Source organism: Canis lupus, chromosome 35 (assembly GCF_011100685.1).
Source record: "Canis lupus familiaris isolate Mischka breed German Shepherd chromosome 35, alternate assembly UU_Cfam_GSD_1.0, whole genome shotgun sequence".
Lineage (NCBI taxonomy): Eukaryota > Metazoa > Chordata > Mammalia > Carnivora > Canidae > Canis > Canis lupus.
This window is the reverse complement of record NC_049256.1, coordinates 1,486,327-1,507,636: the sequence shown is the minus strand read 5'-3', so window position 1 is coordinate 1,507,636 and position 21,310 is coordinate 1,486,327. Positions and strand designations below refer to the sequence as shown.

Genomic DNA, 21,310 nt, shown 5'->3' with positions numbered 1-21,310 from the left:
TTTCCCTTCTTTTAAGCAAAGCTAACAACACTGAAATATATATACATATAAATGCTATTTCTGGAAATATGTAACTTATCAGCCACATTTCAAAATAGAGTTAAAATCTTTTTTTTTTTTTGCTAAATTTGTAGTGACATGTTTAATTATAAAAGAGATCCAGATCAATAGTTATGAAGTAAATCTTTTTTTAATAATTTAAAACTCTAAAAAAATCTGCCTGTTTGAGATGACACTGTATATTATCATCTCTATAATCTCCAGGAATCTGGAAGATTCTGAATTTGGGTTAACCCTAACTTTGCTACTAATAAGGTAGAGGGCTGGGTAAGTAAACAGAAATGCTGTGATATTGCAAAATAATACACAATTAAGGACACTGCTCTTTCTAGATGCAATGTTTATTTTTGTTAATTGCCTATTGGCTAACTTCATTTTTTCCATTTGAAACTAAAAGAGTTCTATTTTTTTATTGCTAAAAAGGATTCCTGGGGATCCCTGGTGGCTCAGCGGTTTAGTGCCTGCCTTCGGCCCAGGGTATGATCCTGGAGTCCTGGGATCGAGTTCCACATCAGGCTTCCTGCATGGAGCCTGCTTCTCTCTCTGCCTGTGTCTCTGCCTCTCTCTCTCTCTCTCTCTCTCTCTCTCTCTCTCTCATGAATAAATAAAATCTTAAAAAAAAAAAAAAGGATTCCTGTCAGGTCAACTTTCCATATCAAATTACTATGAATTGCAAATTTTCAAAGTTAATTTTTTTATTCAAGAATATGTTTTGAAGATTTCCATATAAAACTGAACACTAAATATTAAGGAAAATTAGAATATGGGAGCTATTAGTATCAAATATACCTTTGTTTCTAAATGGCAAATATTAAAATATGGAGTATTGAATTTTATTTTTACTAGCTAATAAAAATGCGAGCTTTATAATATAGATTAGCAAGGCACTTAAAACACTTTAAGAGGCCCTTCAAGTCTGCCCATAAATTAAAAGGAAATGGAGGAAAGTGAGCAGAAACACCAAGAATACAATGCTTGAGATTGTGGGTATATTTGTACAGTTATCTAATGCAGTCACATTGAGGGCAAGCCAAATATATTAATGTCTTTTATTCATTTTGCTGTAGTAATCCTGCATCAATCATGAATTTATTTACTTTGCCAACAAGAGATCAGAAAAAATGAGCCCCTTTTGGGGTTTGCATATATGTTTGTGTAAATTACTCAGGTTTTGCAGATAAATTACTCTTATTAGCCACATGGCTAATGGTGCTGCCAGGAGACAAAGCACATCCAGTGCTATTGAAATTTGCATCTCTGCAGTAAATGCCCAGAAGTGCAGTGGGTTGTATGGTAGTTGCATGTTTACTGTCTTCTAGAATTGCCAGACTTTTTCCAAGTGGCTGACTACACACCTTTATGTTCCAACCAGCAACGATTGGGCAATCCAGTTTCTCCATATCCTCATCTGCTTTTGGTGTCATCACTATGTTTTGTTTTAATCATTTGGATAGTATAGAGGCACTGTACCTCTGTGGTTTTAATGTGTGTTTTCTTGATGGCTAATGACATTGAATAGCTTTTGATGTGCTAATTTTTAGCCACTTATATATCTCTTCGGTGAATTGTCTACTCACGACTGTTGTCCATGTTCAGATTGTTCACTCTTTCACACACGGTTTTTCAGATTTCTTTTTAATTCTAGGTCATTGTCCTTTCTTGGATATGTGCTTTGCAAATATTTTCTCTCTGTAAGTTCTCCTTTTGTCCTTTTAACAAGGTCTTTCTCAAATCAAAAGTTTTTAGTTTTAATGAAGTCCTGTTGTCATTTTTTTCTTCTTTTTTGTGGGTTTTTTTTTCTTTAAGTTTTATAGTGTGGGGCACCTGGGTGGCTCAGTAGGTTAAGCATCTGCCTTTGACTCAGGTCATAATCCCAGGGTCCTGGGATGGAGCCCTGCATTGGGCTCTCTTCTCACCATGGAATCTGCTTCTGCCTGGTCCTTTGCCTCTTCCCTGGCTTGTGTATGCATGTGCTCTCTTTCTCTCTTTCTTTCAAATAAATAAATAAAATCTTAAAAAATAAATGAAGTTTTATACCTTTATAATTTACATTTATATTCATGATCAATTTTGAGTTAAATTTTATATAAAGTTTGAGACTCAGTTTGTAGCTTGTACTTTTCTGACTATGAATATCCACAGTCTACTTCCTTTATTGTATTGCTTTGGCACTTTCGTGAAAAATCAGTTGGACATAGCTGTGGAGTCTACTTATAGTTTCTCTATTCTGCTTTATTAATCTATGTTCTTCCACCAATACCATACAGTATTGAGTATTATATCCATATACAGGTCTTAAAATCAGAGTAATTTTTCCAACTCTATTATTTTTTTTCAAAATTGTTTTAGATAGTCTAGTTCCTTTACCTTTCCATATAGTTTATTCCCAAACTTCTTAAGGTATATTGGCCAATAAAAATTGTATATATTTAAGGTGTATAAGATGATCATTTGATATATATTCACACACGTTTGAAAATAACTACCACAATCCAACTAATTAATGTATCCTTCATCACACTGCGTTATCTTTTCTTGTGTATGTAATGAGAATACTTAAGATCTACTTCTTGGCAAAGTTCAACTATGTAATATATTATTAACTATAGACATGCTGTACATTAGATCTCCAGGACTTATTCATCTAATAACTGAAAGTTTGTATCCTTTGACCAGTAGTTCTCTTTTTTCCCCATCCAGTAGCCCCTGGCAACCACAATTCTACTCTTTGCTTCTAGCAGTTCAGTTTTTTTAGATTCCACATATAAGTAAGATTATAAGGTATTTAACTTTCTATGTCTGGTTTATTCCATTTAACATACTGTCTTCCAGGTCTGTCCATATTCATGTTTTCACAAATGGCAGGATTTCCTCTTTTACAATTAAATATTATTCCTGTGTGTGTCTGTGTCTGTGTGTTTGTGCGTTCGTGTATGTTCACCAACACATTTATCCATTCATCTGTCAACAGACAAAGGTTATTTCCGTATTTTGGCCATTATGAATAATGTTGAAATGAACATGGAAGTTCAGGTACCTCTTTGAGATCCTGATTTCATGTCTTTTGGATATACACCCAGAAGTGGAGTGTGGGATCACACGATAGTGCTCTTGTAAAGTTTTTGATGAACCTCCATACCGTTTTCTATAGTGACTGTACCAATTCGTATTCCTACTAAAAGCATACAGGGATTTCATTTTCTCCATACCTGCAACAACTCTTGGTATCTCTTGTCTTTTTGAGAATAGCTATCTTAATAGGTGTGAGATGAAATCTGATTGTGGTTGAGATTGGCATTTCTGAGGCGATTAATGATACTGGGCACAAAATCATATACCTGTTGATCATTTGTACGTCTTCTTTGGAGGAACATCGACTCAAATCTTGTGCCTATTTTCTAATCAGGTTGTTTTTTTGCTGTTAAGTTGTATGAGTCTCTTTTATATTTTGAATATTAAGTGTTTATCAGATATGTGGTTTATAAACCCAGCTGGATCTGGGTCATGGCTTTAGGGCCCACAGCCGGGACTGAGTTTAGCAGGCTTGTCAACTTGAGGCAGGGAGTAGTGTGGTGTGTTCCCTGGTGGATGGTATTGGTGGCAAGACCGAGACCAACTGGGGCTTGCAGCCCAGAGCAAGGGGATCAGGACTGTTTTTAGATCTGCAGCCACCAGTCCATGGGCCTGCTTTCGCAAATGGCGCTCCTTGTTACTGGGCTCCACCAGGGCTTCACAGCCTGCTACCTGGATCCTACAGGCATTCTTGCCCATAGAGGGCTGCCAAGTTGTTGTCGCTGTGGGAGGATAGGAGTAAGATTCAGTTCTGCCACCTTGCTAGTGTCCTGTATAAATCTGAGTAAGCTAACGTACATCTGCAAAAAATCTTGTTGGGATTTCGTTGGGAATTGCTTTAAACTATGTATCCATTTGGACAGAATTGGCATCTTTATAATATTGAGTCTTTCAATCCACTAAACATGTCTTTACATTCGCAAGATCCTTGATTTATTTTATCAGTGTTTTATAGCTTTAACACACAAGTAATGTATATGTTTTATTAGATTTACTTCAAAGTGGTTTTTGGGTTTTTTGTAATTATGCATGATTTATATTTTTAATTTTGGTATCCACATGTTCACTGATAGTATACAGAAATACATTTGGTTTTTGTACATGCTGTGATCTTGCTGAAATCACGTAATTCCAAGAGCTATTTTGTAGGTGTCTTGTAATTTTCTACACAAGCAATCATGTCATTTGCAAGTAGGACTGGTTTATTTCTTCCTTTTTGATCTGTATGTCATTTTCCCTTCTTTTCTTGCCTTATTGCACTGACAAGAACTTCCAGTCCTATGCTGAAAAAAGTGGTGAGAGCAGACGAGACCACTATCCCGCTACTAACTGCAGAGACAGCCCAGCTGATCTCTCTGGAGGCTGCGCTGCAGGGATGCTACGTGGGAGGCCACGACAGAGCACCATGGAAGGGTGTGGACCCCACTGGCACAAGCCGCACACCAGCCTGCCCTACAGGACTGCCTGGTGTCTAGGGCACCCTCCCATGGGCCCCTTCTCCAGCATGGTCTCCTATTGCACTGGAGCACCAGTCTGCAGGCTGGCCCAGAATTCACACTCCTGGCAGGGAGTTGCCAGGTTGTGATAGTAGTCATGGCCATGTAGACACACTGCATCCATTATCACCCACCACACTGTCTTCTCTTTGGGGCCCTGCTAGTATCCCAAGACAGAGGTAGGGAGGTGGAGGTGGAAGACCTGAGCGAGGGCAGGGGTAGAGGCATCTGCGTGGGTTGTGGAACCTAAAGGTGCTGCCAGCCACCTGAGGGTCCTGCCTGCGAGTGCGTGGATTCCAAGGGCAGAAGAGGGGCAGCAGCCTTGACCTGGCATGGCCAAAGTTGGCGAGGTATAAATATTGCCCCTTCTCGATCTTTGCTCACTCTGATGGACCTCATGTGCCTTTGGGAGTTTCCTTACCTCCATTTGGAAAATGTCAATAATTGTTACTCTTTTCTTACCATTTCCCCTCATTCTTTGTGGAAAATGCTGTTACAAGTATTCAATGCCCTGTATGTAAAGAAAGAACATAGGCCTCTTTTGAACAACAGCAGAAAAAAAGAAAACATGTTGAAAACTGATATCCTTGCATTGTTTCCCTTAGTTGGAAAGCATCCATTCCTTCACTATTAATTATAATGCTAGCTGTACGATTTTTGTAAATGCTCTTTATTAACTTGTTCTCTATTTGTGGCTTTCTGACTTTTTTATTATATGAGTATTGACTATTATAAACTGGTTTCTCTGCATCTACCAATGAGCTGTATGACTTCTTTCATCTTTAATGTGGTGAAGGTGATTTTCAAATATCCAGCGAGACTTGCATCCCTGGAATTAACCCCTTTATCATGATTACTTTCTTATATTCACTTCTTAATTCTATTTGCTAGTAGTTTATTAAGGATTTTTTATCTATATTTCTGAGGTATGTTGGTCTGTGGTTTTTCTCTTTCTTCTTTTTCTCCTTTTTTGTTTGTTTTGGGGGGACTGTCTTTGGTTTTCATATTAGGGTAATACTAGCTTTATAAAGTGAATTGGACAGTGTTTCTTCCTTTTCTGTTTTCTGAAAGAGATTGTATAAAATTGGTGTTAATTCCTTTTTGTACATTTGGTAAAATTCTCCAGTGGAATTATCTGGACCTGGAGATATCTTTATGGTAGGTAGTTTTTTAAATTACATATCTGTTCTCCTTATTATTTATAGATCTGTTTAATTCATCTGTTTCAGGGATCCCTGGGTGGCACAGCGGTTTAGCGCCTGCCTTTGGCCCAGGGCGCGATCCTGGAGACCTGGGATCGAATCCCACGTCGGGCTCCCGGTGCATGGAGCCTGCTTCTCCCTCTGCCTATGTCTCTGCCTCTCTCTCTCTCTCTCTCTCTCTATCATAAATAAATAAAAATTTTTAAAAAATAAAAATAAATCATCTGTTTCATATTGGTTGTTATGGTAGTTTGTGCTTTTGAGGAATTGGTCCATTTTACCTAAGCTGTGGAAAATTGCATATGTAGAGTAGTTTATAGTAATCTCATACTAGCTTTGTGTTGTCTTCATAGTCTGTAGTGATATCCTCTGTTTCACTCTTGATTTTGGTGATCCTGTCTTCTCTGTTCTTTCCTTTGTCAGTTAATTTTATTGTCCTATCAAAAAGCCAACTTTTTGTTGCATTGTTTTTTCTTTGTTATTATTCGGTTTTCAATTTCATCTATTTCTGTTCTTTATTATTTATTCCCTTCAATTTATTCTGGGTTTATTTTGCTTTCCTCTCCCTCATATTAAACTGCAAGTTTGCACCTCTGAATGCCTTTTACTCATTTTGCCCATCCTCCCACCCAACACTCAGCCCCTCTGGCTACCACCAGTTTGTTTTCTATATTTATGAGACTATTTCTGTTTTTGTTTGTTTCCATTGTTTTTTAATGCCATATGTAAGTGAGATATGATATTTGCGTCTCTGTCTGACTTATTTCACTTAACAAAGTACTCTCTGAGTCTATTCATGTCACAAATGGCAAGATCTCATTCTTTTTATAGCTGGGTAATATTCCATTATATATAAGGACCCCATCTTGTCTATCCATTCATTCACCTGTGTCTGTTACTTAATGGGCTGACTTGGTTTTATCTGTACTTAGCAGGTGAATCATTGCCCTTTGTATTTATTTATTCCTGATTGAGCAAGAACTTGAGGGAAATCCAACATTGCAAATAAACTGTTATATTTCGTTCTCTTTTCCAGGCAGAAGCTTATTATCCCAAATGGAAGTTGCCCTGTTATTCTGAATACTTATTTTTGTCAGAAAGTTGTTGCCAAAGAAAATTCAAAACTAATACATGAAGTGTACTGTTGGAACACACCTCTTCCAAGAAGAAGTATCACTTTGGCTCAGATATTTAAATTTAGGAATCTAACAAATAAATCACCTGAAAGCCAGGTAAATTTTCATTTGTTTTAGACGTTTTATGCTTTGCAATAATACTGGATTTGAAAGGTATAAGCAAAGATATTTACCTTTGGTTCCTCTTCAAATATTCAATAAATATATATGCTAGAGCATCTTCTTGTTATTGTTATGTCTGAAGAAAATATGGTGCAATTCAGTATTTAGTTGTAGTCTTTTCACAGTATTTCATCTATCTAATGGTGTATTTTTTAAAGATTTTATTTATTTATTTGACAGAGAAATATAGCATAAACAGGGAGAGTGGTAGATGGAGAAAGAGAAGCAGGCCCCCACTGAGTAGGGAGCTCAATGCAGGACTCCATCCCAGGACCTTGGGATCATGAATGACCTGAGCTGAAGGCATGTGCTTAACTAACTGAGCCCCCCAAGTGCTCCTATTGTGTATTGTTAGTCTTTAGCCTAATCTATCAAAATATATGAGTTTTCATGTTTTTTTTTCTCCTCTTGTAATTAATTGTCTAGGAATTTTAAGTCTTTTACCTATTAAATTACAAAAGGCATATTTTTCTTTTTCACAATATCTGTATCCCTTGGGATAAAAAGAACTGCATACACTTGAAATTATATACTGTAGATTGTCTGTGGAGTTTTACTGGCCCTGAGTCATGATCATTTGTCAAGATGAATGTAGGGAACTACTAAATTTCACTTGTAGCAGAATGCAGGGCCCTCCAGGGACCACTGCAGGCTCTGAGTGTCTGTTGCTCCTCAGGGTGCACCATCTCAGGTTCACCTAGTTCCCTGAATCAGCACTGAAGAGAATACTGAGGCTGACAGTGTGAGGGGATGTAAGAAAAAGAAAAGTAGACAAAGTTTCATCTTGTTTGTGAATGTATCAACAAGCATACTCTCCCTTTGATTATCAAAAGAAGTATCTGAAGGGGGTAGGACTCTTAATTTAATTTATGGCACAAAGTGCATTACTGCTTTAACATTTAGTTGTAAATAGCTATTGATATTAAATTATTGAGATAACGTTTTTGCTTGCAACAGTGGCAGTGAACCTGCAGTATAACATCATGGTTATGAGTATAGGCTTTGGAACTAGGTATCCTGGTTCAAATCCTGCCTCCGCCACCTCTTGCCAAGTATCAATGGGCAAGATACATAATTTCTCTGTTTCAATATTTTTATCTTTAAAATGGTCATAATGACATAATCTACCTGCTTGGGTGGTTGTGAGGTTAAATATGTTTGTTATGTAAGTATAACGTATAAAGAAAAGTGCCTAGAACATGCTCCAGAAGTGTTATCTTATGGTATTTAATATTTAATATTTTTGGCAGGCACCATGAGCCTGTAAAGTATCCAGTGTAGTAGACTGCACACAACAAGCACTTAATAATGATTAAATTTTGAAACCTAGTCATTCTTTTGTTTTTTAGTTTTTCCTGTTGGGAATATTTACCTCATAAAAAAATTTTCTAAATTACCATGAAGTATTATAGTAGCAGGACTTTCCACATGTTTTCAAAGACCCAAGGTGATATGTGCTTCCATTGATTGGAAACGCTCTTTGCTGTTTCCATGTTATCTTGCTCACCTTCCCCTCCTCAACAGCATTAGTTACCTGGCAGACATAGAGGCCCATGCGGTATCTTTTATCTTCGTTATCCCTTTGGTGTTCTGAAGTAACATCAGAAGATGGCCTGAGAGCCCGGGTGGCTCAGGGGTTTAGCGCTGCCTTCAGCCCAGGGCCTGATCCTGGAGACCTGGGATCGAGTCCCATGTCGGGCTCCCTGCATGGAGCCTGCTTCTACCCCTGCCTGTGTCTCTGCGCCTCTCTCTCTCTCTCTCTCTCTCTCTCTCTCTCTCTCTCTTTCTCATGAATAAATAAATAAAATCTTAAAAAAGAAGAAGAAGATGGCCTGAATATGTCATTATTTGGTATGTACCATGCTGTTACGAGTTAAACTGAAATAGTTCCCTTTGCATGTCTTGGCCAGGTTATGTGTAGTGGTCTCCCTGCCATGAGGACAGACTGCACCCCTGGACACGAGGAGGCCAAACAGTGCTTCCCAGCCCAAGCTCCCCTGAGGGATTCTCTTCTGGATGCAGTGGAAAGCCAGGGAGCTGCCACATGGACAGGAGTCAGGGTCCGAGTGGTGGTACAGAGAGTTTACTCTCTTCCCTGTACCTATCAGCAGGGAAGTAGCTCAGCTGCTTCACCTGGCTCAGGTCCACCCAGAGTTCGGTGAGTAATGACACAGGCATGGGTGCTAGAGTCACCTAGAGAGGCGAGAGCCTCTTGCTGGATAAAGTAGAGACTCTTGGCTGCATCCCCCATATACATGAGTTTTTGTTTTTTTGTTTTTTTCTTGCATCAAATTTTGAGACACATGGTATGACAAAGGAGTCTCTCTTTATTTAATATAAAAAGTCCTACTAAAAATTTAATTTGTTCATTTACTTTTACCTTTAATGGTTCATGTTATTGAAAGCAATATAAACAAGAAACACTGGTATTATTCTAGAAAAGCCAGGACATGTGGTTAGCATACCTAAAAAGACCACTGTAATGTCTGTCAAGGTTTATACATCTTAAAACCCTAAGTAAATCTGTGTCTTTCAGAGAGTGTTATTCTAACCTATATCAGCAGCACTACCTGATAGAACTTTCTACAGTGATATAAATGTTGTGTATTTGTACAGTCCAGTGAGGTAGTCACTGACCATGTGGTTACTGAGCACTCAGAATATGGCTAGTGGGACTAAGGAACTAAATTTCAATTATTATTATATTATTTTATAATTAATTAATTAATAATTATATTAATTATAATTAATTTCAATTAATTATATTATTAATTATAATATATATTATATTATATATTATCAATTATTTCAAATTTATTTAATTTTAATTAACTTTATTTATGTAGCCCCTTGTAGCTAATGGCTGCCTTTGTGGACAGTGCAGCTACATGAGCCAAACTCGTGATTCAAAGTACTTTGCTCATACTAAAAGTGGGAACGACATCTTCTTTCTACTTGTAGTTAGGCCCTTCCTGTGTTTTTTTCAAATAGCTGCAGTCATGTCATTGACTGAAGAGTTTATTTATGTCAGAGCCTTGACATAACCTTTTGAGGTTGTATTTCTTTCTATGTGAAATTGCCCTCAACGCAGTGAGATGGATTTATAATATAATAGAAATTAAAAGTATAGATGCCAATTGATCATTTTTTAGTCTACTTTTAAAAGAAGACACATATTGAAGAAATAGTAATTACAACAATATCCTATCCTTATAGTGCCTTCAGATACCATTCAGAAGGAGTGACAGGAAACATTTCTGTGTTAATTATGAACCCACTTCAGGTGCTGACACTTTATTTGAAAGTCCTATGAGTTTCAAAATGTCTCCTTTAGGTGTAGAATTAGAGAATTATTTTGTGGATGTATAGGAAAAAATTTAATTTAATTTTATTTTGTTTGGAATATGTGAATATCTTAAATGAATATATCAGTTTTAGGATTTCTAACTTGTAGATGTAGACCAGTCTTGTAGTCTTTAACTTAAACCTTAAATAAATAGAGTTATCTGAGCCAGTTAGAGATCAGACATAGGTTTTGGTTTGTTTGTTTGTTTGTTTATTTGTTTTTCATGGAATGTATCCAGCTTTAGGCTTCGGAGGAGGAAGTACTGAGTAGCCAAAGCAATGATAATCTTGGTAAAGCTTCTCCAGCCCAGCACACAGGCCACACATTCAGAGGAGATTGGGGACAGCAGGGACTGAGTCACAATGATGAGAAGGCGAGGCGAAACTGACAGGAGGGTTTCTCCCTTATGAGTAATCACAGCAGCAGATACCTCGAGTCCTGTCCCTCCAGGTCCTTTGGTGGTACTTGTTTTACTTGTTGAGCAAAGAGAAGAATTGGAAGCTAACCCAATGCCTGGCATTATGAATGTGTTGGATTTGTACCTTAGAACACACACTGGGACATATCAAATGAGGTGGAGTTAAATTGTGGTTTGAAAAAAGGCCAGGCATAAGCCTCAAAAACGAAAATAACCTTTAGTTATTCAGATGTAATTAATATCATTATATGTGCTGTGTTTCCTGTAGCATACATGAGATTATACAATGCTGAGGCTAGAGGATATTAGTCCCATTTCACAGATGAGGAAATTGAGTTTCAGAGAGGTTTTTACTTGCTGACAGTTAGTTATACAGGTGGACAAAAAGAATAGCATCATGAGATAGAGAATCCCAAATGTCAGGACAATAGAGTGTGGAGCTGAAAGAAAGGGGATAAAATTGAGTTAGGACCAGGCTCTGATTGATTAAGAATGACTGCGGGGGGGTGGGGGGAGGTCAAGTCATCCTGGGCAGCAGGAGTGGTGAAAGTGCCCCCACCATGGGGTGGAATTGATTGGATTATATAGGAAAATGAAACTTTGGATGGGAAATCATAGCATTTGAGCTTGGGTTTGAGAACAAGGCTTCTGAGATGTCATTTGGGTACAGAAAGGTATTATTATAAACTGACTCTTAATATTTTCTAGATTCATAATGCTATAATAATGATCAAACTCCAGTTTACAAACAGAATTAACATAGAAGTAAAATTACACATAACCCTGTGCTAATTCTTTGCTAATGAATGTACCATTACAAGCATTAAAATATCTGCTTTGGAGGATCATTTAGCAATATGTCTTCTAATGTAGATTTTTATTTATACATTGAGATTATATATGTAATGTCTTTAGCATCATGCTTCTCATACAATAAGGACTCAATAGAAGGTGGCTCACTAGGTCTTTAAAAATAAGTGCAAATACTTAAAAATTGTAAAATACTGATAAATAACATTGTTACAATAATAAAAACCTAAAATAAAGAAAGAAGATCATATTACAAATCATTATACATGTTGTATTCAGTTGAGTCCATTGCCTGGCTGCAGGGGAAGCTTGACTGAAGGTGGTGTTTGCTCCTGTCCTTTTGCACTTTCCGTTTACTGTACCTCCCTCATCAACAAAGAGTTGCTACTCATCTACTTTAGAAAACATTTATGTAAATTCATATATATGAAATGTGACCGTTGCCTTCTAAATGTTGGAAGCCTACAAGTTGCTCTGTAATAAACACTGCAGGAAAGTGACCTAGTGCTGGGTCCAGTACTGGATGGTGCTGGTAATTATGGCTGGTATATTTTTGTCTTTGTCTAGAACATCTAAAGACATCCCAGATTCCTGATGGTGAAAATGATCCAATATTAAAGCAGAATGAGGAACATGCGCTAACAGTTGATGTGATGATTAGTGTCTTTTATGATGATTAGCTCTTGTGCGTGTTTGGACGGTAGAAAAAGATGTGTATCAAGTTTGCAAGATTCCTTTTGATGAGAGGGCTGTGGACTGTGGCACATGGATCCCCAGCTGCGTGCTCAGCAGCCAGGTCTCCCAGGGTGTGTGCAGCTCTTCTCTCTGCTTGTGAACATTTGCTTTTCTTCCTATTAAATGATTAGATGATATATTGGACTCACATCTCTGTGCATAGAGATGGCGTAACTGGCGTTCTTTCTCTAGAACAGAGATGCATGTGTGTCAGTGATGAAGGAGGCCAAAGGGGAGTCTGTGTCTCCTCTGCAGTACACAGGACCCTTTCACCTGTTCCGTGGAGTGATTCGGTTGATTGACCTACTTAGCATCACACTCTCATAAGGCTTATTGTTATTCATATTTTAGTTCTAAATGTTGTCTGTTTACTTTTTCATGTTGTAGAAAAGTTGAAATTATTCCTTTTCAGTGATTTGAGTATTTTTATTGCAATGAAAAAGATATGAGAGCAGGGCATCATTTTTTTAATGTATTCTTATAAATGATATGAATGATATCTCATTCTTTAGGTTTTCCTTACCTGTGATTTCTCAGTAAATTTAAATTCTCTTTTAACCATTAGCTCTGTGTTCATAAGTCTTAAATGAACCCTTTAGTCTCAGCTCCTCAGCTCTTAATTTTTGCTTACTTCCTCTCTAAGACAGTTCTGGGTGGTCTGTATGATATCCAAGGTCATTTTGCCATATTTTCTTTGCAGTCCTGTACTTACAGAGTTTTACAACTAATATAGTAATGTAATATTAGAACACTTTTGTGACCTCAAAAAGAAACCCCAGACCCATTGACTATTTACTCCTCCTTCCCCTAGGTTGTGGCAACCACTACTCTATTTTCTGTCTCTGTGGATTTGCACATATATAAATGGAACTATATATACAATGTACCATATTATGACTGGCTTCTTTCACTTGGCATCAGATTTTCAAGGCCCGTGTGTGTTGTAACATGTTGATCCATGTTCTGACATGTATCAGTATTTCATTCCGTTGTTTGAGTATGACATATTCAGTTTGTCAGGTGATGAACATCTAGGTTGTTTCTACTTTTGACTAATATGAATAGCGCTGCCAATGAACACCTGTGTACAAGTTCTTTCTGTGAACGTATGTTTTCATTTCTCTTGAGTATGTATTTAGGAGTAGAGTTGCTGAGTCATATGCTAACTCTGTGTTTAACTCTTTGAAGAGTTAAACTGTTTTCCAAAGAAGCTACCATTTTACGTTACAACCAGCGGCGAATGAGGGCTCCAGTCTCTCCACATCCTCACCAACACTTGTGACATCCAAGTGAATGTGAAGTGCTGTATCCTTGTCGCTTTGCTTTGCAGTTCCCGAGGGATTAACGGTGTTGTGCGTGTTTTCATGTGCTCTTTGACCATTTGTATACATACATCTTGAGAGAAATGCCTCTTCAGATCCTTTGTTTTCTTAAATGGGTTATTTGTCCCTTTTTTTGTTGAATTATAAGAGTTCTTTATTCTGGTAACAAATCTCTTATCATATACATGATTTGAAAATATATTCTCCCATTCTGTGGAGTATTTTTTTTTCACTTATTTGATATAGTGTCTTTGAAGCATTAAAGTTTATCATCTTAATGATGTCCAATCTTTTTTTTTTTTTTCCTTTTTGTGCTTTTGGTGTTTGGGTGTCACATCTAAGAAACAGCTGCCTAATTCAAGATTATGAAAGTTTACTCCTGCATTTTATTCTAAGAGTTGTGCAGTTTATAGTCTTATATTTAGATCCATGATCCATTTGAGTTAATTTGCGTGTGTGGTGTGAGGCAGGGGGGTTCATCTTTTTACATGTGTGTATCCAGTCGTCCAACACCATTTGCCAAAAAGACTGTTCTTTCTCTTTGAAACTTTCTTGATACCTTTGTCAAAAGTCAGTTGAGCACAGATATTAGTGTTTATTTCTGGACTCTCAGTTTTTTTCCATTGATCTCTTTATGCCAGTACCATAATCTTAATTACTAAAATTTCATAGTACATTTGGAATCAGAGTGTAAGTCCTCTTTTTTTTTAAGATTGTGTTAAGAATCCTGAGTCTCTTAGATTTACATTTTAATTTCAGAATCAGCTTGTTAATTTTGGAATAAATCACTTGGAATTTTGATAGAGACTGTGTTGATTCTGTAGATCACCTTAAAGAGAATTGCCATTTTAGCAATATTTAGTCTTTGGCTCCATAAACATGGCTTGTCTTTTCATTTCATTAATTCTTAAATTTCTTTGAGCAGTATTTTATAGTTTTCAGTACAAGTCTTAACACTTTTTTTTTTTAATTTTTATTTATTTATTTATGATAGTCACACAGAGAGAGAGAGAGGCAGAGACATAGGCAGTGGGAGAAGCAGGCTCCATGCACCAGGAGCCCAACGTGGGATTCGATCCTGGGTCTCCAGGTTCGCGCCCTGGGCCAAAGGCAGGCGCTAAACCGCTGTGCCACCCAGGGATCCCAAGTCTTAACACTTTTTAGTTAGAGTTATACCTAAGTATTCTTTTATGCTATTACAAATGAAAATTATCTCAATTTCATTTTAGATTATTTATTGCTAATGTATAGGGATGCAAGGGACTCTTATATATGGACCTATTTCCGAAGTCTTGTTGAACTTTTTTATTAGCTCTGATAGTTTTTTAGTGGGTTCATTAGGATTTTCCATATGTGAAATTATGTAATCTTCAAATAAAGATCGTTTTACTTCTTCATTTCCAATGTGAGTGGGTTTTATTTCTTTTTCTTTTTTAATTGCCCTGGCAGTTCTTTTAAGTATCTTAAGGCAGGAGAAACGAAATGGTGGTTTGATGCTTTGGTTTAGTCATGGTAGCTCATCTTACTCTCTTCTTCTCTCTTGAAGTACTATGCATCCTTCACTACCCAGTCTTACACACTTGCCTCATGAGATCTCTCCTCATTTCCTCTGTGGAGTTAGCCTCTTGTTCAGCACGGTAGGATGAAAAACTCCATATAAATAAATATATATATATATATAATTTATGTCATATATGTCATTATATATATGGTGATAGATAGATCGATCTTAACTCTTTTTATTTTCACAATAGCCCCTTAAAGCTGTATCATTACTTTCAACCTGAAGGTTAAATGAAGTAACATTTTAAGTAGACACTTTTCAGACTTCATAACTATTACAGTTTTTGTATTATACTTAGTTACAGATATATCAGTCTTTATTGTAAGATTGTAAAGTCCTTGCTGGTAAGGATTATGTGAAGCAGTAGTATTTGTAGTATTCATTAATGCTTTTTCTGCATATACTGTTCCTACTGTATATATTCCTAAATATATTTCTGTTATACCTCTTTTTTTTTTCATTTATGACTGTGGCACTATATTATGTCTCTGTGTATCATTTTTCCCATTCTAGATGGCAGAAAATGGGCCTATTTTTCTACCCTTTATCTCTTCTTTAAGCTTTTATTATTTTATTGATCTAGTGTCAGATTTCAGTTAGTAGATTGGAATTTTAAATGTTTCAGAATAGAATTAGAATTGTAGATGATTTGAAAGCAGTATGTTTATGTTCTTAATCATTCAGGGGTGTCTGGGTGGCTTACTCCATTAAGTGTCCGACTTTTGATTTCAGCGCAGGTCATGATCTCAGAGTTGTGAGATTGAGTCCCCACATCGGGTTCCACACTGGGCATGGAGCCTGCTTAAGATTCTCTCTCCCTCTGACCCTCCCCCCACACACAAAAAATAAAACTAAAAATTCTATAATACCAATCCATGTCATTTGATCCATGCTTTACATTTATAACTGACGTATCTTGAATATGTATCCCTAATGAGCTTATTAATAATATGAAATTGAGATGAAAGTTCCCATGTTCTTTTTTTATATATTAAAGTGTTGATGGACTTGAAGGAAAAGATCAAAAGGAATGACAACAGCCTTGTGCTGTGAGTATAGACAATCATGAAGATAAAATTTTCATACAGAATGAAGATAATACGAGTAATTTTCCAGATTCATAGCCAAACATGATATGTGCATCCATAGTTGTAAAGTTCGCACCTTAACCTAGCCCTGGTGATTTTCCAGCACCTGTTATCCATCAAGATCGAGAATGATTTCAAAGTGGCTCAGTATAAAAGGCATGGAATTTTCTTCCTGTTCCTGACCTCCTTTCCCTGGAAACTTCTGTTGCAAAAGTGGCCAGAGCCCTCTAATGGTCTGTACCCCCGCCCCTCTGTGCTTGCAGCTGCAGTCTGGAGCAGTACTGCAGTCACACTAGAACTGCCCTATGGGCTAGATTGCAGCCCTGGAATGCACTTCTCTGATATGACAGCACAGAGAAGAACTATGAGAACACACAGACTGGCAGAGTCTGCAGTGGCAGCCACGTGCAAGCACACAGTTCCACACACCTCCACATCCACAAGCAGACGGGGTGAGATCAGGGGCACTGTGCATCTTGACTCCCCTCCAGCGAGGCTGTTCCACCTTGTTGTCCCCTTACCTCCCCATTTGGCTCTGTCTGCTAGCTGCTTGGGGCACCTAGCTCCTAGGAGCACTTGGGGCAGCCAGCTGGCAGTCCTGGTAAGCTCGTCCTTGTGCTTATTTCTTGGCTGTACAGTTCTGATTAGCTAAAGCCAAATCAACCCCATGCTCCACAGAAAACTGGAGCAAACAGAACCTCCAAGACAATTATTTGGAAGAATGTCCTTCTTCACAAGAAAGAGACATTGTGATACAGGAAGAAGTACCCCTGTTTTTTCTGGATCATTTTACCTGGCAGTGGTATCATAAATGTCTGAACCTTCCCATTTATTTGCACAGAAACCAGAAGAATGACAGATACAGGTATCTAGATGGGTGCTTGGTTATATAGTGATCATAATGGCCAGGTATTATACATTGCACTGATACTTGTCAGTGCCGTCAAAATAAGGCCATACGTATATATTTTTTTAGATTTCACTTCTCCTGTTTAACCCTCTGGGGTCAAGGACTGTGACTCATCATATTTTGGTACCAGACCATGAATGTAGTGGACACTTAACAAGTATGTGTAGATGGGGAAAAGTAGTAGCTGTGGAGACTGTGTATTCTCCTTCTGTCTCAGGACAAACTGGTCCTTGGAGAGGTACTACAATACTGTTGTTTCTCTAAGGACACTGATAAAGAAGCTAGTGCATTGAGAATCACCAGGAATACTCTGCTTTAGGAAAAAGGTAAAGTCTAGTCTACCCCAATCTTAAAGAAAATGAGATACTTGGACTAGAGGCTCCTAGAGAGTGTTCATTCAGTGTAAAGGAGGGAAGTGGAGGAGGAAAAAGAAGGGGCACTTAAGCAGGTGGCAAAGGAGGACGAAGAGCAGCTCTTGACTGAGAATTTATAAAGAAAGGAAAAGAATCCAGTCGAATATCATTTAAGAGTTTTAAAGCATTTGTTATAATTAATGCAATGCAGAACTAAGAGGTGTCAAGAAAAAATTAAGCAGCCTGGGTAAAAGATGAAAGGATGAAAGAAAACCTAACTTTTAACATTAAACCAAACTTAATTACTTGAAAAGGAAAGAACTCATAATTTGAATTAAAGAAAAAAGAAGACTGGAGCAAAAAGAAGACTGAGTCATCCAGGGGAAGATGGTGGGGAGAGGTTTTACAGGTCTTCAGTAGCTCTGAGTCTGACACCTGCTGTGTGAGCTGTGTGTCCTGGCCTGCCATTTTGTTTCCCTAAGTGATGACTGTCCCTTCTCTCTCTGGTATAGAGTCTGAGTGCAGGTGTCGAAAGCTCCAGGGGTTGTGGGGAGGCAAAAAGAGAGGTCCAGACTGTGTATGTTTGGAAGTGGGAAGAAGAATGAAATAAATGTCAAAATCTCCTGGATGTTTTACCATTTAAATAGACTTTTGGAAAACTTAGAGTTAACTTATTCAACTCTGTACTTGAGTCTTTGCACCCAGATGAATTACAATAGAACACTGGCTATCCAAGAATCCCACAGACATTGGGGAAAATCCAAAGGTCTTGAGGGCCTTTCTTTACGTGAGCTATAGAAAAGTGGAAAAGTATATGTTAACCAACTGGAATTAAGTAAAAACTTGAAACAAGAAAGAAAGAAAGAGAGAAAGAAGGAGAGAAGGAGAGAAGGAAAGAAAGGAGAGAAAGAAAAAGAAAGAAAGAAAGAAAGAAAGAAAGAAAGAAAGAAAGAAAGAAAGAAAGAAAGAAAGAAAGAGAAAGAAAAGAAAGAAGAAAGAGAAGAAAGAGAGAAAGAGAAAGAAAGGAAAAAGAAAGAAAGAAGGAAGGAAAAAGGAGGGAAGGAAAGAAGGATAACAGGGGAAACCTGTGTTTGGTAGCATGTGTCACTCTTCACAGCAGGCTCACTTGCATTTGACTTAATGTTTAAATTTTTAATTTCTTCCAGGTGCTTCATAAAGAAAAGTATCTGGTATCTGCTCTTTGGATGGGTGGAAGGTGGAGAGTACAGCCTGAGGAACTGAGGCACATTAATGAAATCCCATCTCCAAAGGCTTTCTGGTACTGCGGTAGCTGTGACTCCACCATCCCCCCTGTTTGGAGAAAGCCTGTTTGGTTAACGTTTAGTAAAAACAACAATGAATATGCTTATTTTCACATACATATATATATATATGTGCCCCTTTATGAATAGACTGCTTGGAAGTGTACATAAGAAGAGACTGTTGGGCACCTGGCTGACTCTCTTGGTAGAGCATGTGACTCTTGATCTCAGGTTCATGAGTTCAAGTCCAACTTTGGGCATGGTGCCTACTTTAAAAAATAAAAATTAAAAAGGAACTGTTTCTAGTCCCTGCCTCTGGGGAGAAGCTAGATGCTGTGGGTCAGATTCCCTGAATGCCTGTTAGAACATGTGAATTTTGTGTTTGTGTACACATTATCTTTTCTTTTTAAGTTTTTTTAATTGAGGTGAAATTTACTTAACATAAGCCATTTTAAAGTATACAGTTGAGTGGTATTTAGTATGTTCACAGTACTGTACAACTACCATTTCTATATAGTTCCAACACATTTTCATCATGTTAAAGGAAACCCTGTGCCCTCTAAGCAGTCCCTCCCTATGAGCCCCCTCTCCTAGCCCCTGACAACCAGTAATCCACTTTTAACCTCTATGTATTTGCCTTCCTGGATATTTCATTTAAATGGAATCATGTAATATGTGGTCTTTTGTGTCTGGTGTCTTTCAATTAGCACAATGATTTCAGGGCTCATTCATGTGGTGGCATGTATTGATACTCCATGCTTTTTTATGGCTGAATAATATTTCATCATATAGATATATTAAGTTTTATTTACTCATTTACCGGGTGATGGTTATTTGGGTTGTTTCTACTTTGCAGGTATTATGAATGATGTTGCTGTGAACATCTGTCTTGAAGTTTTCCTGTGGACAGGTTTCATTTCTCTTGGGTATAGCCCTAGTAGTAAAATTGCTGGGTCATATGGTAAATCTGTGTTTAAGTTTTTGAGAAACCACCAGAATATTTTCTACAGCAGATGCACCACTTTATATTTCCACCACTCTATATGAGGGTTCCAGTTTTTCCACATCCTTGTCAACACTTATTACTTTCTTCCTTTTTTTTTTTTAATAACAACTGTCCTATCGTGTGTGAAGAGATATTTTTACTTATTCCTTTCCAACTTATTTTCCATTTATTTCTTTTTCTTAACTAATTGCTCTGAGTACAGTATCTGGGGAGAATTTCTAGTACAACACTGAATGGAAGTAGTAAAAACTGCCATCTTTGTTTTATTCCTGATCGTAAGGGGAGGGAGGAACTTTCAGTCTTTCACCATTGAGTATAATATTAACTATAGTTTTTGTTTTTTGTTTTTCATAAATGGCCTGTATCAGATTGAGGATGCTTCCTTGTTCTACTTTATTGCATGTTTTCATCATGAAAGAGTATTGGATTTGGTCAAATGCTTTTTCTGCATAGCCTAATCCACCTTTTTTTGTATTCTGCATTATATGGTTAGGAATCAAAGAAGATATTTAACATTTGATGATTCTTAGTAGAGCATGTGTTATAACCAAATTATTAAAATAATTACTTTGAGTTATCAGGTTATAGAACTAGTTCCATTCTCCTTGATCCTTCTTTGTAGTAAGTATTCTCAGTAATGGGAATTTATAAAAATATCCTAGCTTTTTTTTTTTTTATTTATTTACCCATGAGAGACACAAAGAGAGAGACAGAGAGACAGAGAGACAGAGACACAGGCAGAGGGAGAAGCAGGCTTCATGCAGGGAGCCCGACATGGGACTCGATCCCGGGACTCCAGGATCACGCTCTGGGCTGAAGGCGGCGCTAAACCACTGAGCCACCCGGGCTGCCCGTATCCTAGCTTTTTTATTTAATTAAGTTTGATAAACTTTTTATTTTAGAGTGGCTTTAGATTCAGAAAGATACCCTATACCCAGTTTCCCTATTGTTAAATTCTTATATTAGAATGATCGAGTCTCACACTTATTAAACCAATATTGATACTATATTATTACCATACTATTTTAATATTACTTTATTGTGCTATATTATATGCTATAACATATTGATACCGTATTAACTGAAATCCATACTATATTCAGATTTCTTCAGATTTTCCCTAATGTCCTTTTTCTGTTCCAGGATCCCATTCAGGATACCACATTACATGTTATTGTCATGTCTTCTTAGACTACTTTAGACTGTCAATTTTATAGATACTCTTTGTTTTTAATGACCTTAACAGTTTTGAAGATTACTGTCCATATATTTTGTAGAATATCCTTTAGCTTGTGTTTTTCTGATGTTTACACTGGTGTGGCTTTGGGGGTAGAAGAACATGGAGGTAAAGTGTCATTTTCATTATAT

The 21,310-nt window shown here is 37.3% G+C and overlaps 1 protein-coding gene and 1 long non-coding RNA gene across 11 annotated transcripts in view; one reads left to right on the top strand and one right to left on the bottom strand.

The window, feature by feature from the left end:
- The window catches only part of SPIDR (scaffold protein involved in DNA repair), a 435,376-nt gene that overhangs the window by 294,706 nt on the left and 119,360 nt on the right, over nucleotides 1-21,310 (top strand). For all 10 annotated transcript variants that reach the window (XM_038583990.1, XM_038583988.1, XM_038583989.1 and 7 more), the window contains 2 exons: nucleotides 6,867-7,062; nucleotides 9,039-9,286. In XM_038583990.1, the coding sequence (XP_038439918.1) occupies nucleotides 6,867-7,062; nucleotides 9,039-9,286 (444 nt within the window). The remainder of the gene's footprint in view (nucleotides 1-6,866; nucleotides 7,063-9,038; nucleotides 9,287-21,310) is intronic.
- The window catches only part of LOC119867632, a 43,893-nt gene that overhangs the window by 11,170 nt on the left and 11,413 nt on the right, over nucleotides 1-21,310 (bottom strand). The gene's annotated exons all lie outside the window — the stretch shown is intronic.